We start from the raw sequence: 23882 nt of genomic DNA, 5'->3' as shown, positions 1-23882 counted from the left end.
TCTAATCAGTTTTTATGAAGAGGTAAGCTATAGGCTGGACCACGGTGAGTCATTGGACGTGGTATATCTCGATTTTTCCAAAGCGTTTGATACCGTGCCGCACAAGAGGTTGGTACACAAAATGAGAATGCTTGGTCTGGGGGAACATGTGTGTAAATGGGTTAGTAACTGGCTTAGTGATAGAAAGCAGAGGGTGGTTATAAATGGTATAGTCTCTAACTGGGTCGCTGTGACCAGTGGGGTACCGCAGGGTCAGTATTGGGACCTGTTCTCTTCAACATATTCATTAATGATCTGGTAAAAGGTTTACACAGTAAAATATCGATATTTGCAGATGATACAAAACTATGTAAAGCAGTTAATACAAGAGAAGATAGTATTCTGCTACAGATGGATCTGGATAAGTTGGAAACTTGGGCTGAAAGGTGGCAGATGAGGTTTAACAATGATAAATGTAAGGTTATACACATGGGAAGAGGGAATCAATATCACCATTACACACTGAACGGGAAACCACTGGGTAAATCTGACAGGGAGAAGGACTTGGGGATCCTAGTTAATGATAAACTTACCTGGAGCAGCCAGTGCCAGGCAGCAGCTGCCAAGGCAAACAGGATCATGGGGTGCATTAAAAGAGGTCTGGATACACATGATGAGAGCATTATACTGCCTCTGTACAAATCCCTAGTTAGACCGCACATGGAGTACTGTGTCCAGTTTTGGGCACCGGTGCTCAGGAAGGATATAATGGAACTAGAGAGAGTACAAAGGAGGGCAACAAAATTAATAAAGGGGATGGGAGAACTACAATACCCAGATAGATTAGCGAAATTAGGATTATTTAGTCTAGAAAAAAGACGACTGAGGGGCGATCTAATAACCATGTATAAGTATATAAGGGGACAATACAAATATCTCGCTGAGGATCTGTTTATACCAAGGAAGGTGACGGGCACAAGGGGGCATTCTTTGCGTCTGGAGGAGAGAAGGTTTTTCCACCAACATAGAAGAGGATTCTTTACTGTTAGGGCAGTGAGAATCTGGAATTGCTTGCCTGAGGAGGTGGTGATGGCGAACTCAGTCGAGGGGTTCAAGAGAGGCCTGGATGTCTTCCTGGAGCAGAACAATATTGTATCATACAATTATTAGGTTCTGTAGAAGGACGTAGATCTGGGGATTTATTATGATGGAATATAGGCTGAACTGGATGGACAAATGTCTTTTTTCGGCCTTACTAACTATGTTAGTTGGCGACGTCACTGGCACAGGGCCTCTCATAGTACGAAAAAGTGTTGCTGCCGGTGGGAGGCGCCCCCGCCGTGCAAACACACCGCTGTACTTTGAGGGGCCCTGTGCCAGTGCCAATGCCAACGAGTGGGCCCCCCCTGCTTGCTCAGGTTCACAGCACTTGCAAAGTTGAAATACTTACCTCTCCCTGCTCCACTGCCGTGACGTGGTCCAGATTTCCTGGGCCCACTAATTACTTGAACCAGCCCTACCCACCACAACTTTAGCCAAATGACCCCCAATTTCAAATGCCTTCCAATTATTATAAGGTAAATTACGCTTGACAAGCTTCATTAAGAAGAATGGATGGTTTTGACATTAAAATGGGCACTCTAGGTGTTTTCCTGGCCCCCACTCACTGCCGACTATGCTGCCCCATTGACTTGCATTGGGTTTCGTGTTTCGGTCGATCCCGACTTTACGTCATAATCGGCCGATTTCACTCGACCCGACTTTTGAGATAGTCGGGTTTCGCGAAACCCGGCTCGACTCTAAAAAGGTCAAGGTCGCTCAACTCTAGTTCCAACCTCTGTGTCTTTGTGCGACGCAGAATAGGTGAACGGATGGACTCTACACGCCTGGTTCCCACCGTGAAGCATGGAGGAGGTGTGATGGTGTGGGGGTGCTTTGCTGGTGACACTGTTGGGGATTTATTCAAAATTGAAGGCATACTGAACCAGCATGGCTACCAGAGTATCTTGCAGCCGCATGCTATTCCATCCGGTTTGCATTTAGTTGGACCATCATTTATTTTTCAACAGGACAATGACCCCAAACACACCTGCAGACTGTGTAAGGGCTATTTGACCAAGAAGGAGAGTGATGGGGTGCTACGCCAGATGACCTGGCCTCCATAGTCACAAGACCTGAACCCAATCGAGATGGTTTGGGGTGAGCTGGACCGCAGGGTGAAGGCAAAAGTGTCAGCAAGTGCTAAGCATCTCTGGGAACTCCTTCAAGATTGTTGGAAGACTATTCCCAGTGACTACCTATTGAAGCTCATCAAGAGAATGCCAAAAGTGGGCAATACATATATGCTAGCCACCTTAGGGAGAGACCCAAGTTGGGCTAAATGTAGCGGGACGAAAGAGACCGAAAAGCCCTCTACTTAATGGAAATACATAGTGGATGCTTTCCTGAAACGGAAAGTACTTGCAAGCAGCATAATACAAAGAATAGCAGGTTTACCAAGAATCCTTTGCAGTAGGCAGAGCTATGCAAATCATCTCTTTCCACCCCAGTCTAATCCCCAGCGCTTGGAACCGCCAAGCGTGCAATGCTGCGGATTAGTTTCTAAATTTACACAGCCAACCAATTCCTACCTGTGGACACGTGTTTCGGGCTTTAGGCCCTCATCAGCACAGGGCTGGAATTGGTTGGCAGTATGGAGTGGGGCTCGGTGAGCAAGTGATACATATATGCTAGCCACCTTGCAAGTACTTTCCGTTTCAGGAAAGCATCCACTATGTATTTCCTTTAAGTAGAGGGCTTTTCGGTCTCTTTTGTCCCGCTACATTTAGCCCAACTTGGGTCTCTCCCTAAGGTGGCTAGCATATATGTATCGCTTGCTCACCGAGCCCCACTCCATACAGCCAACCAATTCCAGCCCTGTGCTGATGAGGGCCTAAAGCCCGAAACACGTGTCCACAGGTAGGAATTGGTTGGCTGTGTAAATTTAGAAACTAATCCGCAGCATTGCACGCTTGGCGGTTCCAAGCGCTGTGGATTAGACTGGGGTGGAAAGAGATGATTTGCATAGCTCCGCCTACTGCAAAGGATTCTTGGTAAACCTGCTATTCTTTGTATTATGCTGCTTGCAAGTACTTTCCGTTTCAGGAAAGCATCCACTACAAAAGTGTGCAAGCAGTCATCAAAGCAAAAGGTGGCTACTTTGAAGAACCTAGAATATAAGACATAATTTCAGTTGTTTTACACTTTTTTTGTTAAGTATATAATTCCACATGTGTTAATTCATAGTTTTGATGCCTTCAGTGTGAATGTACAATTTTCATAGTCATGAAAATACAGAAAAATCTTTAAATAAGAAGGTGTGTCCAAACTTTTGGTGTATACTGTATATATACACATTCAATAAGATATATAATAGTTGGTACTAGAAAATAACTCTACTGTATTCAGAAAATGCCCACAAACACATAACAACTCAATGTGGACCTAATTCCAAAAAGTAACGTCCACAGCAAGGCAGTTTAGCATACAATGGTCACATAATATGGCCGACATTCAATTCCCTGACAATACTATAATAACCTTAGAAGAGGTAATGTTATGCGGCACAGTGGCCTCTATTTCCTCGGACAAATTGCTAATCAAAAACCTGTGATCCAAAACAACCACCTTTAGTGAACAAGTATGGAAACATGATATCCTATAACACAGTAAGCGAGTATATTACCTTGAGCTTATGGTGTCCCCTCACCCCGACGTGCATTTCGTCTCCTGCTTCTTCTGCTTCTGATGCCCCCGGAAGAAGCAGAAGGCGAAACGCGCATCGGGGTGAGAAGCACAAGGTAATATACTCGCTTACTGTGTTATAGGATATCTTGTTTCCACACTTGTCCACTAGAGGTGGTTGTTTTGGATCACAGGTTTTTTGATTAGCAATTTGTCAGAGGAAATAGAGGCCACTGTGCCGCATAACATTACCTCTTCTAAGGTCATTATAGTATTGTCAGGGCATTGAATGTCGGCCATATTATGTGACCATTGTATGCTAAACTGCCTTGCTGTGGACGTTACTTTTTGGAATTAGGTCCATATTGAGTAGTTATGTGTTTGTGGGCATTTTCTGAATACAGTAGAGTTATTTTCTAGTACCAACTATTATATATCTTATTGAATGTATATCTAATATATAACGCTGAATGTGTATGTGTGTATGTATCTATGTATGTATGTATGTATGTGTGTATGTCCGGGATTGGCATCGGCACCGTCGCAGCTACAGCCACAAAATTTTGCACAGTCACATGTCTGGACCCTGAGAGCGTCATAGGCTATGTTGTGAGGCGAAATTTTAACCCCGCACGTTCCAATTCACGAAACAATTTTGCCCCTATCTACATAATGGGGAAAAAGTGAAAGGAAAAGTGTTGGAGCAAATTGACAGCTGCCAGATGTGAATAAGGGGGACTTAAAGAATGAGAGTGATGGCACCAAAGAGTATATACCGTACAGTTGCTAAGATGGGGCCCCGACATGGGATACTCACCACACATGGGGATATGAACACACAAACAAAATGGGCCACACACTACCACGTGCTTGACCACATATACCACCCTCAGCACACATTTCACCACACATACACCAACCTCGCCACATAAAAGTCGAAACACAAAAGTCACAACTCAAAACTCGCCACGCGCAAAATTCGCCACATGCTAAACTCGCCACATGCAAAAGTAGGCTCTCACAAAACTCGCCACACGTGCAAAACTCACCTCATGGAAAACTCACCACTCGCAAAACTTGCACACGCGCAAAAATTCCCACATATACAAAAGTTGCAACACATTCAAAAGTTGCCTCACACAAAACTTGCACATACTCAAAATGCACCACACATAAAACTCGCCACGTGCAAAACTCACCATGCGCAAAACTTGCTGCACACAACTTGCTACACTAACCTGTCACATGCAACTCGACACACAAAAAGTTGCTACACGCATGTCGCCACACAAAACTCATCTCACAAAAGTCGCTACATGCATGTCGCCACACGCAACTAAACACACAACTTGACACATGAAACTCGCCCTAAAACACACACAAGTCTGGTATTATCCTTCAAAAATAAAAATCTGATTAATAAGCAGACAAACTGCAAAAGCAACAAATGTACCATATAGGAATTACGGCAGCTGTCAGTCACATGAACTTTCTATTATGTGTATGTGTGAGCTAATATATACTGCCAGGGGGGAGGGCTTCCTGTTTGCTGGGGATATATCAGGCTGTCAATAGCAACCAATCACAGCTCAGATTCTATTTTGCTACAGTTAATCAATCTGAGCTCTTACTGGTTAATATAGGCAATAACAAAGCTTGTGTGAGGTAATAGCATGTCAGTTAGGGTGTGTTGGTGGAAATACTAATGTCAGTCACATTACCTCTATATGAGAGGATATAGAAACTGCCAGTTACAGACTATTTTTACCACAATAATGCCTCATAAGAAAAGGAATTCCATGGCACAAATGTCAGCTGATGCGAAAAGAAAAGCTGCATTACGGGCCAATGAAAAATGTGAAGACAGAGAAACAAGGCTGACCCACATGAGAAAAGCAGCTGCTTCCTCAAGAGCCAATGAACTTTCTTATCAGTGGGAAGCGAGGCTTGCAGACAAGAGAACAAGAGCTGCTTCCTCAAGGGCCAATGAACTTTCTGAGGAGAGGTAAGCGAGGCTTGCAGACATGAAAACAAGATGAAATATATGTTGTGAAATGTTTCTATTAACTTAGTTTTTGCATTTTAATAATTACATTTCTATCTATTTGTTTTGTGGTTTTTGTGTGCAGAATAAATTTTTGTTAACACATTCTATTTTGCTAACAGCAGTTATTAACCCGGGCGAAGCCGGGTAGTACAGCCAGTATATATATATATATATATATACTGTATATCCTTGTACTTAGGTGTCCCCTACGGTATTCTTTGCTTTTTTATCATGTTATTTTTAACATTTATCAATAAATATTGGTTTTAAATGTCATTTGGGACCTCTTCTTCTTCTCGTGTATAATTATGTGAGATTAGTTGTGATACTGCTGTGAAGTGCCCTGGGATTATAGGAGACATATGTTGAATTAATTACATTTGTATTTATGTTAGGAGCATGAGGCTGCCGTCACACTAGCAGTATTTGGTCAGTATTTTACATCAGTATTTGTAAGCCAAAACCAGGAGTGGAACAATTAGAGGAAAAGTATAATATAAATATATGCACCACTTCTGTATTTATCACCCACTCCTGGTTTTGGCTTACAAATACTGATGTAAAATACTGACCAAATACTGATAGTGTGACGGCAGCCTTAAAGTGGATGTCCAGGTTTGTGATCAAAGTCTGCAGTCACTCTATGTGATTGCAGACTTCTGAATCCTCTCAGAGTGCGCACTGCACGCTCTTAAGATTCTCTGGTTCCTGCAGTGAGAGCGAGAATCATTTAGATCAAGTATTCAATTTACAGATATGTGGTTGGAAGTATGCAAATCGCAAATTAACGGTGATATAACAACTGCTCAAACTGCTTAAGCTGTGTATAGGTGGGGACGGCAAACTGAACTTTTGCCTTGGGTTCCTGGAAAGCCTACATCTATCTCTGCTTAGAAGCGTATTATGAGATTCATCATCAGTTTAATTGGGCATTTTGTAACAGTAGCACAATATGCTAAGTTTACATGAGCGAAATAAAAAAAACTATTTTCATCCACAAAAAAATCTATATTGTCAACCGTTTGCAATCGTTATGGTATCAATATGGCACCTGTGTTTATACATCAGCAGTTATTAAAATTGACAAGACTAAATCTAGTTTCCTATGTTAAAGAATTTCAATGTGTAAGTAAAATTCAGATACTATATGGGTGATCTGTAAGGAATCTGCTTGTTTTTAAGCCATCCATAGATTTGAATAGGCAAGTCTCATCTGAAATGTGAAAGGGACTAGTAAATGCTGTGCTTTTTTTTTATAAACAAACATTTGAACAGACAAATTGAATAATGCTGGGCCAAGTACTGTAAGTTTTTTTAGCCAAATATATATTACTAGATGGCAGCCCGATTCTAAAGAATCGGGAGTCTAGAATCCATATATACTTTATTTATTCAAATGTAAGAATAATACAATTAATAAATAATAGTAAGAAAGAACAAAAAATGGCTGCACTCACCAGCTCTTGACAATTCTTGTTATTTAAGGTACAGTTACACACACATTAGGAAAATAGCCAGTTAATAATAGGCAATAGTTCTTTGCAGGAATGCAGATATTAATAAATAGGCAGTTTATATTGCAGAGAAATTGCTGGGCAATAATGGACAATGTCCTTATGTGGCAAATAATAGAGCAATATACCCAATGTGGCAAAGAAGAGGTTAATAAACGGCAGTCTCTCAGTATAACAGTCAGTGAATAATAGGCAGTATATGGAGAAAACACCAAACAAAAGTTCAAAATTGGTGTGAAAATGTCACTGAACCACTTCACAACTAAATATATATAGTTTTGGTAAATGGTATTATCATTTTTTTGACGAAATTCGGCAGGAGCTTGAAGAGCAACGTCACTGGGCCCGCCTCCACACAGTAGAAACTTGCTGTGAGGTAAAAATTCAAAAATCACACCAAAATGGCGGGCGGAGTGTGTCACAGTACGGCACGTTTCTGATTGGTCGCTCGCAGCAGGCGGCAACCAATCCGACACTGGACACTGTTGACGTCACTTATCTCCGGACATTGGCTCCGGACATTAGCTCCGGACATTAGCTCCGGACAAAGCCACGGAAGTTGGCACAAATTGCAGGAAGTAGTATTCTAGGCAATTAATCTCCGGACATTAGCTCCGGACATTAGCTCCGGACATTAGCTCCGGACAAAGCCACGGAAGTTGGCACAAATTGCAGGAAGTAGTATTCTAGGCAATTATATATTAGATTATGAACAATCATAGCCTTCAATTGAGAAGAGTTAGGGAATGTGCTCACGTTGCAGATTTGTCTGTGGATCCTCAGCGGATTGGATGCTGCGGATTCGCAGCAGTTTTCCATGCGTTGTACAGTACCATGTAAACAGTGGCGTAGGAAGGGGGGTGCGGGGGGGGCGGTCCGCCCCGGGCGGCACAATGCTGGGGGCGGCCGGCGCTGCAGAAGAAGATAAAAAAAAAAAAAAAAAAGACGCCCCTTTAAATCTTCGGGCAGCGCCGTCCGCCGCCACGACCAGGGCCAGCTCCCCCCACCCCCGGGTCCCGCCCCCGCCCCCGCCCCCCGCTCTATACTCACCTCTCCTGGTTCCTGCGGCGCCGGCAGCTGCAGCCTCCTCTGACTCTGCGACGTCTCAGAGCAGAGGGCGCGATGACGTCACTACTGTGCGCGCCGCTCTGCCTCTCTGTCCTGAGCGTCGCAGAGCCGGAGAGACGCTGACTGCACCGGACCTGCGCTGGGAACGGGAGAGGTGAGGATTTTACTTTTTTTTTTTTTCTTTATTTCTGACTGTCTGGGGCTGGGGCAATGCTGGAGACCATGGGGCAGAATGCTGGACACACTGGGGCAATACTGGAGACCATGGGGCAGATTGCTGGACACACTGGGGCAATACAGGAGACCATGGGGCAGATTGCTGGACACACTGGGGCAATACTGGAGACCATGGGGCAGATTGCTGGACACACTGGGGCAATACAGGAGACCATGGGGCAGATTGCTGGACACACTGGGGCAATACAGGAGACTATGGGGCAGATTGCTGGACACACTGGGGCAATACAGGAGACCATGGGGCAGATTGCTGGACACACTGGGGCAATACAGGAGACCATGGGGCAGATTGCTGGACACACTGGGGCAATACAGGAGACTATGGGGCAGATTGCTGGACACACTGGGGCAATACAGGAGACCATGGGGCAGATTGCTGGACACACTGGGGCAATACAGGAGACCATGGGGCAGATTGCTGGACACACTGGGGCAATACTGGAGACCATGGGGCAGAATGCTGGACACACTGGGGCAATACTGGAGACCATGGGGCAGATTGCTGGACACACTGGGGCAATACAGGAGACTATGGGGCAGATTGCTGGACACACTGGGGCAATACTGGAGACCATGGGGCAGAATGCTGGACACACTGGGGCAATACTGGAGACCATGGGGCAGAATGCTGGACACACTGGGGCAATACTGGAGACCATGGGGCAGAATGCTGGACACACTGGGGCAATACTGGAGACCCTGGGGCAGATTGCTGGACACACTGGGGCAATACTGGAGACCCTGGGGCAGATTTCTGGACACATTGAGGCAATGCTGGAGACCCTGGGGCAGACTTCTGGACACACTGGGGCAATGCTGGACACTGGGGCAGATTGCTGGACACACTGGGGGTAATATACTGGACACACTGGGGCAATGCTGGACACTGGGGGTAATATGCTGGACACACTGGGGCAGACTGCTGGACACACTGGGGAAAGGCTGGACACTGGGGCAGATTGCTGGACACACTGAGGGCAGATTGCTGGACACACTGGGGGTAATATGCTGGACATACTGGGGCAGATTGCTGGACACACTGGGGGTAATATGCTGGACACACTGGGGCAGATTGCTGGACAACATGGGGGTAATATGCTGGACACACTGGGGCAGATTGCTGGACAACATGGGGGTAATATGCTGGACACACTGGGGGCAGGACTTGAGGCATGGGCAGAATGTAGATACGGGGCATGATTGGAGACACGGGGCAGGATTGGATCATGGGGCAGGACGGATACGATGGAGGCTGGTGGGGCAGGATGTGGAGATCATATGGGGTAGAATGGATACTCATGAGGGCAGGATACGACAACATATGGCTGGAGCCAGGAATGAGATAAACGGGGCCAGGGTGGGGAATATTATTACCATAGGGGATAATTAAGGGATATTATTACTGCAGTGATGTATTTATTTTATTTTTTGAGTATACTGTTTTAAATGGGGGGGCGGTCCTGTTACTGTGCAGAGTGACACTATATCACCTTTTTTTCTTCATGTGGTGTAATGTAGAAGTTGTGAAAAATTAAGTAATGTGTTCTGCAAGCGGAGCTCGAGATAACTGTGTTATTTCCTGCAGAAACGAGTCCTGGCTGGAAGGAATGATGGCGGTCTGTGCTGGATAAAAGATGAAGGACTTCACCTAGAGACGTCACTGGTGAGTCAGTGTTACCTATACACTGACACTATACACTGTATACTATATAGAGGTCCTGTGTATAATGTCACCAGTGATCTCTGTATTACCTCTACACAGACACTGCATACTAAGTACAGATCTCCTGTGAATACTGGCACTTATGGTGATAGTATTGTGGTTTTTTTTTTTATTACTGATCAGTATTGTAGTATTCAGTCACTATGTGGTGGTAATATGTGGTCTGGAAATGGTGCGGTGGTATTTGTCCCTTGTATGTAGTATTATTCGGTCACTATGTGGCCTGGTCATGGTGTGGTGGTATTAAGTCACAGGTGTGGCATGTGGGGGTGACACCATTAGGCCCAGTTTAAGTTCTACAAAACAGGAAAACCATTTTTGGTAACCTTTGTGTGTATTGAGCTGGAGGGGGAGGGAGGGTGGGGGGGGGGGGGGGCGCCAAACTCGGGATCAGCCCCGGGCGGCAAAAGCTCTAGCTACGCCTCTGCATGTAAACCTATGGAAAACAAAATCCACAGTGCACATGCTGCAAAAAATACCGCGCGTAAATGCTGCGGTTTATTTTGCGCAGCATGTCAATTCTTTGGACGGATTCCACAGCGTTTTACACCTGCTCCTCAATAGGAATCCGCAGGGGTTAAAACATAGGTGAAATCCGCACAAAAAATGCTGGAAATCTGCGGTATATCCAGGGAATTTTTCAAAATCTGCGTGGAAAAATCCTCACACGAATCCGCAACGTGGGCACATAGTCTTAGGTTATGTGCACACGTTGAGGATTTTGATGCGTTTCCACATTTTGGATGCGCAGAATCGCATCAAATCCACAGTGTAGTGCACAGCCAATGATAGTCAATGTGAAATTTGTTGTGCACATGCTGCGGAAAAAAACGCGCTGACTTCCATTGAGTCAGGCACATCTGCAGCAAACCCGCAGATGTAAAAAAGATCTGCGGTTTTGCTGCGGATGAAACGCTGCAGATCAGGAGGAGGGAGTGTGTGAGCAGAGTGTGGGCGGTGACTATGTGCGTGTATAGTGTGCGCGGGGGTCTGTGTGTATGTGTCTGTGTGTGTGTCCCTGTGTGTGTGCGTGTCCGTGTAGGCATCCATTGTCTGATGGGACTACTGCTTCCATCCCGCAATGAATGATCACAATGACAGCATTGCCGATGATCGGAAAGTAGTCCCATCAGACAATGGCTCTGTTTAGTAGTAAAAGAACCAAAACATACAGAACATGCAACAAATAACATACAGTACATACACATATCATACAACACATAACATACAGTACATACTTATCAAACACCTAGTCCCCGAAGCCCTCGATGACCTGTAATAAAAATAACATAATAAACCAACCTATACTTACCTATCCACCGTAGTCCAGTTAATAACGAGTGTCCCACGACGATCTCCCGTGTAGAACAGTGACATCGGGCGATATCAGCATTCTACAGGGGTGCTGCGATGAACGGACAGCGGGGGTAATCCTCCGTGATTTAAATCCCTCCTCCACTGCCGGGAGAGAGGTCACTTAAGTTAATTCTCTCATCAGCAATGCTGTGTGAGAAAATTCCCATGCAACATTGCTGTAAAGCGAGAGAATGAACTCCGGTAACCTCTTCAATGAAGCACTGCAGGATCCATTGTCTCATGTCTGTGTATTACTGGAGGCCCTATAGAGCAGTGACATCTTCTGATGTCACTGTTCTATAGGGGAGATCGCCGTGGGACATTCGTTATTAATTGGACTACGTCAGACAGGGAGTTTACGGTTGGTTTATTATTTTTTTATTTTTTGCAGGAGATCAATGGCTTTGGGGAATTAGGTGTGGTTGTAAGTATGGTGAAATTAAGAATATTAAAATACTTTTTAATGGCTGTCTTTTTTAACTCTTTCACTACTATAGGATTAGTAATGGAGAGGTGTCTTATTGACACCTCTCCATTACTAACCGGGCTTGATGTCACCTTACAATACAAAAGTTACATTAACCCTTTATTACCCCATATGCCACCAATACAGGGCAGTGGGAAGAGAGAGGCTAAGTGCCAGAATTGGCGCATCTTAGCAATCCAAATCCTTGCTGACGGCACCATCGACGTAGCCAGTTGTTTACCTGTAGAATCTTGTTCCATCTCCTTGTTCCATGACCATCCATTGTGTGGATGGATGAGAAGACCACCTGCGCTCCCAATTCTTTCACTTTCTTGCCAAAGTCTTCAATGTCACTACAGATGGTTTCCAGGTCCTTTCTTGCAGTGTCATTTGTCCCCACATGTATTAGCAGGAATGGGTAGTCATCTGTAGGTCTGAAGAGTCCTGATATCCTGTCAGTAGGACTATCAGCTGTGTATCCACCAGACTTCTGCACAACACAACTGATGGTCCCAACACCCTTTATAAGGCAAGAAATCCCATTTATTAAACCTGACAGAGCACACCTGTGAAGTGGAAACCATTCCCGGTGACTACCCCTTGAAGCTCATAAAGAGAATGCCAAGAGTGTGCAAAACAGTCATCAAAGCAAAAGGTGGCTACTTTGAAGAACCTAGAATATAAGACATAATTTCAGTTGTTTCACACTTTTTTGTTATGTATATAATTCCACATGTGTTAATTCATAGTTTTGATGGCTTCACTGTGAATGTACAATTGTCATAGTCATAAAAATACAGAAAAATGTTTAAATGAGAAGGTGTGTCAAAACTTTTGATCTGTACTGTATATCTTTGATTTTTTCACCTGGAAGACAGCACATTTCTCTTGAGGTTATATCCAGTCTGCAGAAAATCAATGCATCTGTGCAGATGTCATTGATTTTTTGCGGACCGTGTCTCCGTGTGCCAAACACGGAGACATGTCAGTGTTCGTGGGAGTGCACGGATTACACAGACCCATTAAAGTCAATTAGTCCATGTAAAACACGTACCGCACACGGACGTTGTCCGTGTGCAGTCCGTGTGCCGTGCAGGAGACAGCGCTACTGTAAACGCTGTCCCCCCCACTGGTGCTGAAGCCGCGATTCATATCTTCTCTGCAGCAGCGTTTGCTGTAAAGAAGATATGAATAATCCTTTTTCTTTGTTTCTTGTGTTTAAAATAAAGGTCCATGTCCCCTCCCTATGGGAGGTGGAGCCGCATACTCATGACTGTAATCGGCGGCCCCACGTGATCGCTCATACACTAGAAGGTGCGGCCAGGACAGGAAGCAGCGCCAGCCAGCGAGGGAGCCGGGTGAGTATTTTAAGAACAGCGGGCGGGCGCACAGGGGGTGGGAGGGGGGTGGGAACATGGACCTTTATTTTAAACACGAGAAACAAAAAAAAAAGGATTATTCATATCTTCTTTACAGCAAACGCTGCTGCAGAGAAGATATGAATTGCGGCTTCAGCACCAGATGCAGGGGACAGCGCTAAACTTTAGCGCTGTCTCCTGCACGGTGCGTGTGGTACCCAGTGGGCACACGGGCAGCACAAGTGTGCCGCACGTGTGCCACACTGATGTGCCACAGAAACGCACGGGCACACGGACACGGATAATTCCGGCACGGATTTTTCCGGTACCGGAATTATCTGGACGTGTGGGACTGCCCTAAGATCTCCTCACCTTCCTTAATAATTTTCAATGTACGTGTACAATGTACAATGTACTCGCAGCTATTCTCTCTTCTAGACTTTGCAACTTTTACTCCAACAAGGTACACTAGCTTGCATTTCTGGCAGGTGAAGTTTGCTTTTCCATTGGCAAGTCTGTGAACATGTAGCATGCACTGCAGCTTGCCAAATGGCTACTAGCCTCTTTCATGTCCTTAATGTTTATATGATGTCAAAGTGGTGAAGATTATAACAAAATGTGCTCGGTTTTATGATGATCATGATGTTGATGATGATGAACAAAAAGGTAATCCACAAGTGGGAAATAAGATTATCAAGTAATTTCGCTACATGTAGTACAATGTTGGACTTAAGCTTAGTAAAAGGATTTCTTGCAACTGTGTTTTAAAATACCACTTCAGCATGTTGAATATTTTCAGCGCTGGAGTGGAGCTTTAAATATAAGCCCTCTTCCCCTGTTATTATACTCACCTTCTCGCGACTTCACTTTTTACTGACGCCGCTCCAGTCCCACGGCGACATCTTGTGCCCCAAACTTCTGACAGAAGCTACGTCACAAGAGTTCAATGCAAGTTAATGAGAGCCAGAACAATGTTCTCTTAGAGATGTATTGAACAGTAAGCTCTGGCGCGCTCCGTGAAGCACTGGAGCTGCGAGAAGGTCACTTTTCGAAGGATGTCAATGGGAACGATGCTGGAAAAGGATGAAGGCAGCAGCAGGTGAGTATTAGAAAGGGGGAAGGGGAATCACATTTAAAGTACCACTCCAGTGGTGCAATAAAAAATGCTGGAGTGGTTCTATGAGGCTACTGGGAACTACAATTATAGACTTGTACCCTTTTAGAAACAAAAGTAAAGTTTTTCTTTAACTCCATCCCAGCATGTGCCATATATGTACAGCACTGCATTCCTGCAAACCGCCGTACATATACTGTATTTCTGCTCGATCGTGCGGGGTCACGCTGAGCTCCACCGCAATCGAGTAAGCATGTCAGCTCTATATGAATGCTGACACCCTGCAGCAACACCCTCATGGACATTTAACCCCATTGATGTCAATAGACAGCGACATTGAGGAGCAAGGTATAGGGAGTGAGCTCCCTGTCTGCTCCCATCGAAACAATGCAATGCGATCTCATTGTGCTGATGATCTCCGCAAGATGGCAGCAGGGTCCTTCAAAGTAGGTGGCTTGTGAGCTCCTGCTCAGAGCAGCAGCTGACATGTCTCCTCCCTGCCTGTCATATGCTGTTCTGATGCCCTGCAGTGCAGAAGCATTGCAGAGTATTAGATCAGCGATCTGTTAGTGTAAAGATGATGTTATTAAAAGTTATTAAAAATTGTAAAAATAGAAAAAAAAACTATTAAAGAACAAAAAAATGAAAAATATTATTGCAACAAATACATTTACTTAGGCTACGTTCACACTAGCGTTGTGCGCCGCTGCGTCGGCGACGTGACGCACAACGCACCGAAAAACGCGTGCAAACGCACGCAAAAACGCTGCGTTTTTCGATGCGTGCGTCGTTTTTTGACGAAAATCGGACGCAAGAAAAATGCAACTTGTTGCGTTTTCTTGGTCCGACGCTAGCGTCAAAAAAGACGCACGTGTCGGAAAACGCAACAAGCAAAAACGCATGCGTCCCCCATGTTAAACATAGGGGCGCATGACGCGTGCGTCGCCGCTGCGTCGCCCGACGCTAGCGCGACGCACACTAGCCGAACGCTAGTGTAAACGTAGCCTTATGTCCAAATTTTTTAAATTTTTTTTTTAAAAGTACACATATTTGGTATTGCAGCATCTGGAACAACCCAATCTATAAAACTGTCCCACTATTTAAATAATTATTGCTATTTTTCTTTTACACATAGGCTTACATTACTTGTAAGTGTTTATGATCATATTTAGTAGCCAAAGGCAATGCATTTCATCCTTCTACCTATCCCACTTCTTAGGCCGGGGTCACACTTGCGAGTGCAATGCGAGAGACTCGCGCGAGTCTCTCGCATCAATACCCGGCACTGCCGCCGGCACTCTGGACCGAAGTGTGTAGATGCATGTATTTCTATGCAGCTGAACGTTCCGGTCCCGAGTGCTGGTGGCAGTACCGGGTATTGATGCGAGAGACTCGCGCGAGTTTCTTGCATTGCACTTGCAAGTGTGACCCCGGCCTAAGACTGTTGATCAAGTGAAGTGATTTTAGCATATGTCGACATTTTCTTCTGATATGCACCTGTTGGGATAATTTTTGTGTCAAATTTTCTCAGACTTCTCATAAGCTTCTACTCAATGTCTGCAATAACAGTGAGTGTTTAAACCCGTGGTTAACTTTTTTTTTTTACACTGGCCAAAGAAACCTTTTTTACGCCACTTCCATAGCAAACAATGTGTATTGATTTTTGATGGAGTGGGAAAGTATAGAAGTTGACTAGCAAAACAGTCCTGTGTTTCTATTTGTGAGCCTTTGTGTACTTAAGCCTTTAATATCACAGTTCTTTGTTATATACCGTAAAATAAGGCATGTGGGACACACTCAAGCACAACACTACTGCCCTCCACAAAATAGATCACCCTACTGACGGGGAAGGATAAAATGGGCTAATTGAGATCTTACTGGTTGGATAGATAGATAGATAGATAGATAGATAGATAGATAGATAGATAGATAGATATTTTAATTGGGTAGACAAATTATCTTCAAGAAATTTATTTAGAATTTCAAACACTCAAATTATATAAAAAGTACAATGTACTTACTTTCTGCACTTAGCAGGCAGTCTGTTGAATCAGATCCATATTCATTCTCTATAGTGCACTGATAGACACCACAATCCTTCACCGATGCTTGTACAATGGCAAGTGCTACCTGTCCTTCATCTCCAGAACTAGAGAATAAAAAGTTAAATTTAACCAAAAAAAGTAAGATTAGACACATCTCGGGTGCATGAGGAAAAGACAAAAGTGGTTTATTACTGCTTTTGTCTTCTCTTTTGCTGTTTACTTGTTTCTAAATGAGCGCTATTTGTCAAAAAGAAACATAAGCAGTGCCAATGCCTCTATTGGACCCAGTGATTGTCTGCCCTTCATAGCAGAGCTGGTTGCCAGTTTTCAGCTATGCCAGGGAATTGTGTCACTGCAATAGGTTGTTTTCCCCTGTAAATGGGAGTCATATATGGATGCCTTAGTTACAGTGCAAAAAAATACATAATAAGTTGATAAAGATTTATCCCCTGGGACAAATAAAAATAAGTGACAAAAAAATGAAAAAAAAAAACATCAACAATAATTTTTTTGTATGTTAAATACAATTTATTATATGGTAGTATAAACAAATCGTACATGAGTTAGTCAACCATACATTTGTAATAACATGAACAATTCTTCCATTCTTTATTTAGTGTGAAACCTTATTTTGAAAACAAATTAAAAAAACTACTTTTTTTCTATAGTTATGTTGCAAAAAATGTATATAAATTAAAGATGAATTTACAGATTGCACTGACAAAAAAATCTAAATTTTTCCATATAAAACAAGGCTTCATATACTTACATCAGTGAAAAAAAAAAAGAAAAACAGCTATTGCTGCTGAAATGTAGAGAGACAAAAAGTAAAAAAAATTAAAATAAATGGCTGACCACTATGACCCTTTCAAGCTTGGTCATTTAAAGGTTAACCCCTTTACCCCCAAGGGTGGTTTGCACGTTAATGACCGGGCCAATTTTTACAATTCTGACCACTGTCCCTTTATGAGGTTATAACTCTGGAACGCTTCAACGGATCCCGGTGATTCTGACATTTTTTTCTCGTGACATATTGTACTTCATGATAGTGGTAAAATTTATTTGATATTACTTGCGTTTATTTGTGAAAAAAATGGAAATTTGGAAAAAAATTTGAAAATTTCACAATATTCTAAATTTGATTTTTCATGCCCTTAAATCACAGAGATACAGTACAGACCAAAAGTTTGGACACATCTTCTCATTTAAAGATTTTTCTGCATTTTCATGACTATGAAAATTGTACATTCACACTGAAGGCATCAAAACTATGAATTAACACATGTGGAATTATATACTTAATAGTGATGGGTGAGCACTAAAATGCTCGGGTGCTCGTTGTTCAGGTCGAGCAAATTGGAATACTCGGGTACTCAGCCAGAACAACGAGCCCAATGTAAGGCTATGGGAGACCCGAGTATTTTTACCGCGATCCCCCGGGGTCCTTTTAAGGTCTAAAAATGTCTGAAAATGATGGAAACACTGCTCAAATGGCATAGGGACATCATGGGGATCGCCCCTGGAAGCATTCCTGACTCCTAGGTCACAGCTTTAATAATTTTTTTCCAAGACTCATGCCATTTTTCCCGGTGCCACAAAAGACACATTAAAACGAAACCAAAATGGGTTTTGCTGGGAAATATGTTAAGGTACATCCTTTGCAGGTTAATGACTTGCCTGTAAGGCCAAATATTTAACCCCAGACCGAAAATGTCCTCGCCCACTTAGGCTTAGTTCAGACGCAGCGTTTTTGAAGCGTTTTTCAACTTTAACATTGCTTTCAACCACTACAAATGCATTCACTGGGAAATGTCATTGTAACATGTAACAATCCTAGCTGGCCATGTGGTGTGTGACACATAAGCAGACCCATTTTGTTTCATTTATGAAGGAGGGACTCTTAAAGTCACAGAGCCTATTTTTACTGGTGCATCAGGCGGCATTAATCTTCTTAAAGGGCCATTATGAAACAGTGGGTATCCTAAGCTGTTGTAGCCTATGCTGTGAGTGGATGGGCTGCCAAGAATTACAACGCACCACAATACCCCTGTCATAAGATGTCTAGGGGGGACTCCTGAAAAAGTGTTGCATTGAATTCAAGGCCTGCCCTGCTACCAATTCATATGCACCCCAATAAGCCTTTGAACCCACATAGTAGATGGGCCCATGAAAATCCACTTCACAATATGCATTTTGAACTCCCGTACTCCTTGGTTTTACATATTAGCAGGAAGGCGAGCCTTGCTGCATAGTCAGTCATATGAACCCCATTAGGCCTTGGAACCGACATAGTGGATGTGCCCATGAAACTCCGCTTCACAATATGCATTTTGTACTCCCGTACTCCTTTGTTTTACACATTGGCGGCAAGGCAAGCCCTGCTGCATAGTCAGTCATATGCACCCTATTAGGCCTTGGAACCCACATACTGGATGTGCCCATGAAAATCCACTTCACAATATGCATTTTGTACTACCGTACTCCGTGGTTTTACACATTGGCGGCAAGTCCAGCTCTGCTGCTTAGTCATATGCACCCCATTAGGCCTTGGAACCCACAAACTGGATGTGCCCTGGAAAATCCACTTCACAATATGCATTTTGAACTCCCGTACTCCTTGGTTTTACATATTAGCAGGAAGGCAAGCCCTGCTGCATAGTCAATCATGTGCACCCCATTAGGCCTTGGAACCCACATAGTGGATGTGCCCATGAAACTCCGCTTCACAATATGCATTTTGTACTCCTGTACTCCTTTGTTTTACACATTGGCAGGAAGGCAAGCCCTGCTGCATAGTCAGTCACATGCACCCCATTAGGCCTTGGAACCCACACAGTGGATGGACCCATGAAAATCCACTTCACAATATGCATTTTGTACTCCCATACTCCTTGGTTTTACACATTGCCAGCAAGGTCAGCCCTGCTGCATAGTCAGTCATATGCACCCCATTAAGCCTTGAAATCCACCTACTGGATGGGCCCATGAAAAACCACTTCACAATATGCATTTTGTACTACATACTCCTTTGTTTTACACATTGGAAGCAAGGCGAGCCCTGCTGCATAGTCAGTCATATGCACCCCATTAGGCCTTGGAACCCACATAGTGGATGGGCCCATGAAAATCCACTTCACAATATACATTTTGTACTCCCATACTCGTTGGTTTTACACATTGCCAGCAAGGCCAGCCCTGCTTCAAAGTGAGTCATATGCACCCCATTAGGCCTTGGAACCCACACAGTGGATGTGCCAATGAAAATCCACTTCACAATATGCATTTTGTACTCCCGTACTCCATGGTTTTACACATTGGTGGCAAGGCCAGCCCTGCTGCATAGTCATATGCACTCCATTAGGCCTTGGAACCCACATAATGGATGTGCCCATGAAAATCTACTTCACAATATACATTTTGTACTCCCATACTCCTTTTTTTTACACATTGGCAGGAAGGCGAGCCATGCTGCATAGTCAGTCATATGACCCCCATTAGGCCTTGGAACCCACATACTGGATGGCCCATGAAAATCCACTTCACAATATGCATTTTGTACTCCCGTACTCCTTTGTTTTACACATTGGCAGGAAGGCGAGCCCTGCTGCATAGTCAGTCATATGACCCCCATTAGGCCTTGGAACCCACATACTGGATGGCCCATGAAAATCCACTTCACAATATGCATTTTGTACTCCCGTACTCCTTGGTTTTACACATTGGCGGCAAGGCCAGCCCTGCTGCATAGTCATATGCACCCCATTAGGCCTTGGAAGCCACATAGTGGATGTGCCTATGAAAATCCACTTCACAATATGCATTTTATGCTCCATACTCCTTTGTTTTATACATTGGCAGGAAGGCGAGCCCTGCTGCATAGTCATATGCACTCCATTACGCCTTGGAACCCACATACTGGATGGGCCCAGGAAAATTCACTTGTATTTTTTATTGGTATGATGGTTCCCTCTTTGCAGAATTATTTACAGGAGAATTTGGCAATTGTGTTTGCCATGTTTTTAACACTAAGGTTTAGATGCGGATTTTAAAAAGGCTAATCCTTGCAATACAAAGCAATTTAATTGCAAACTACAAAATTCAAGGAATATTAAGATTGATTAATGTGAGTGTGTACATTTTTGTATATGTTAACAATAACATACCAAGGTTAATAAGTAAATATAAGGATTACATAAATATACTGATTACGTATATATGAAGATTAACTTCATACAGTCTACTTAGATCATCACCAAGAGGCTTTTAAATATCAACCGTCTGGAATATCCGAGAAGCAACACCAAGACAGAGAACCCCTGGGAGATTACCTACACTGCATGGGCATGTACAGGTACCCCAGTTTTAGCATCTGTCTTAGTCATGTTTCTCTGGTCTTATATAGTGATTTACACTATGTAGTAACTCTAGTTTCACCTAGAGCTTCAAGTGGCCACTTTTCAAGGTTGGATGAAACTGAGATATCATGGACTCATCAGATGAGGGGCCATAAACCCCTAGAAAATAAAAGCCACAAGGATTTAGATCAAACCACCACAGGCAGAGTTTCAGTAAACCTTAATGTTTTACAATCACAAACAGCAAACATATAGAGGCTTCAAACTGTTTGTGAAGTGAGTAAACAAACATACTGTTTGTGAAGTGAGTAAACAAACATTTATCAAGATTGTGTCACTATGAGCAATGTCTGTCACATCTGTAAATGTTTTACAAGACATGCAGCTTTGTGATTGTCTGAACGTATTCGGTGTACAGTATTTCAATCTTTTCTACATTTGTATATTTGCCATTTGTACATTTGAGGCAGCCAAAGTTATGGCTCTCAAGGAGAGAAACTAATATAGTGGACAAAGCTATATTTTTAATGAACTACTGAGCCAAACTAACAGCATTGCTTTATCAAATTTATATGAAGTGTATTGTCTCCAATTTGAGCAACCAGGCAACACAAAAAGGAGGTTTTCAAGTGAGCTCTTTAAGGTACACAAATGTGAAGTGTTTGCCATCAACGATGTGGTTTCACCAATGAGGGGTACCTTTTTCAAAATATACTATTGCCATCATAGCCCCCATTGCCCAAACTTCACGGGCCTATAACAGTACAAAACATTTTCACCCAGGTCATCTCGTCGGAGATAAGGAGGAGACATTGCAGGAGTTAAGAATTAGGGCCAATGTAGTGGTGTGGGTCTCTGAGACTTGTAATGCAGTGCATGATCTGCCAAACAATTCCCCAATGGGGGTATATTTTTTAAAAATACACTAGTGCCATCGCATGCCCCTAGCCCAAACTTCAACGGCCTATAACAGTACTGAGCACGTTCACCCTGGTGATCTACTGGCAGGTATAGGACAGATTGCAGGCGACTGAGGTAAGAAGTAGGCCCAATGTAATGTCATGCCCAATTCCCAAATGTGTTGTCCTTTTTTAAAAAAATAAGAGTGCCATCACAGCCCCCTTGGCCAACATGCACCGTACAGAGCACGTTCACCCTGGTGATCTTCTTGCAGGTACAGAACAGATTGCAGGTGACCAAGTTAAGAAGTAGGCCCAATGTAATGTCATGCCCAATTCCCCAATGTGTTGTCCTTTTTTAAAAAAATAAAAGAGTGCCATCACAGCTCCCTTGGCCAAAATGCACCGTACAGACCACAGTCACCCTGGTGATATACAGGTCCTTCTCAAAAAATTAGCATATAGTGTTAAATTTCATTATTTACCATAATGTAATGATTACAATTAAACTTTCATATATTATAGATTCATTATCCACCAACTGAAATTTGTTTAGGTCTTTTATTGTTTTAATACTGATGATTTTGGCATACAACTCCTGATAACCCAAAAAACCTGTCTCAATAAATTAGCATATTTCACCCATCCAATCAAATAAAAGTGTTTTTTAATAACAAACAAAAAAACCATCAAATAATAATGTTCAGTTATGCACTCAATACTTGGTCGGGAATCCTTTGGCAGAAATGACTGCTTCAATGCGGCGTGGCATGGAGGCAATCAGCCTGTGACACTGCTGAGATGTTATGGAGGCCCAGGATGCTTCAATAGCGGCCTTAAGCTCAACCAGAGTGTTGGGTCTTGCGTCTCTCAACTTTCTCTTCACAATATCCCACAGATTCTCTATGGGGTTCAGGTCAGGAGAGTTGGCAGGCCAATTGAGCACAGTAATACCATGGTCAGTAAACCATTTACCAGTGGTTTTGGCACTGTGAGTAGGTGCCAGGTCGTGCTGAAAAAATGAAATCTTCATCACCATAAAGCATTGACCCTGTCCTTGATGAAACACAGTGGACCAACACCAGCAGCTGACATGGCACCCCACACCATCACTGACTGTGGGTACTTGACACTGGACTTCAGGCATTTTGGCATTTCCTTCTCCCCAGTCTTCCTCCAGACTCTGGCACCTTGATTTCCGAATGACATGCAAAATTTGCTTTCATCAGAAAAAAGTACTTGGGACCACTTAGCAACAGTCCAGTGCTGCTTCTCTGTAGCCCAGGTCAGGCGCTTCTGCCGCTGTTTATGGTTCAAAAGTGGCTTTACCTGGGGAATGCGGCACCTGTAGCCCATTTCCTGCACACGCCTGTGCACGGTGGCTCTGGATGTTTCCACACCAGACTCAGTCCACTGCTTCCTCAGGTTCCCCAAGGTCTGGAATCGGTCCTTCTCCACAATCTTCCTCAGGGTCCGGTCTCCTCTTCTCGTTGTACAGCGTTTTCTGCCACATTGTTTCCTTCCAACAGACTTACCATTGAGGTGCCTTGATACAGCACTCTGGGAACAGCCTATTTGTTGAGAAATTTCTTTCTGGGTCTTACCCTCTTGCTTGAGGGTGTCAATGATGGCCTTCTTGACATCTGTCAGGTCGCTAGTCTTACCCATGATGGGGGTTTTGAGTAATGAACCCGGCAGGGAGTTTATATAAGCCTCAGGTATCTTTTGCATGTGTTTAGAGTTAATTAGTTGATTCAGAAGATTAGGGTAATAGGTCGTTTAGAGAACCTTTTCTTGATATGCTAATTTATTGAGACAGGTTTTTTGGGTTATCAGGAGTTGTATGCCAAAATAATCAGTATTAAAACAATAAAAGACCTGACAAATTTCAGTTGGTGGATAATGAATCTATAATATATGAAAATTTAATTGTAATCATTACATTATGGTAAATAATGAAATTTAACACTATATGCTAATTTTTTGAGAAGGACCTGT

The 23882-nt window shown here is 43.4% G+C and overlaps 1 protein-coding gene across 1 annotated transcript in view; it reads right to left on the bottom strand.

The window, feature by feature from the left end:
• ALPK3 (alpha kinase 3) overlaps positions 1-23882 on the bottom strand; it is a 183402-nt gene that overhangs the window by 38321 nt on the left and 121199 nt on the right. Inside the window, exon 9 of the mRNA XM_069765556.1 lies at positions 16607-16734. Coding sequence (XP_069621657.1) covers positions 16607-16734 — 128 coding nt within the window. The remainder of the gene's footprint in view (positions 1-16606; positions 16735-23882) is intronic.

This window comes from Ranitomeya imitator, chromosome 4 (assembly GCF_032444005.1).
Source record: "Ranitomeya imitator isolate aRanImi1 chromosome 4, aRanImi1.pri, whole genome shotgun sequence".
NCBI lineage: Eukaryota > Metazoa > Chordata > Amphibia > Anura > Dendrobatidae > Ranitomeya > Ranitomeya imitator.
Note: the sequence above shows the minus strand (reverse complement) of the source record. Positions and strands in the feature narration are given on the sequence as shown.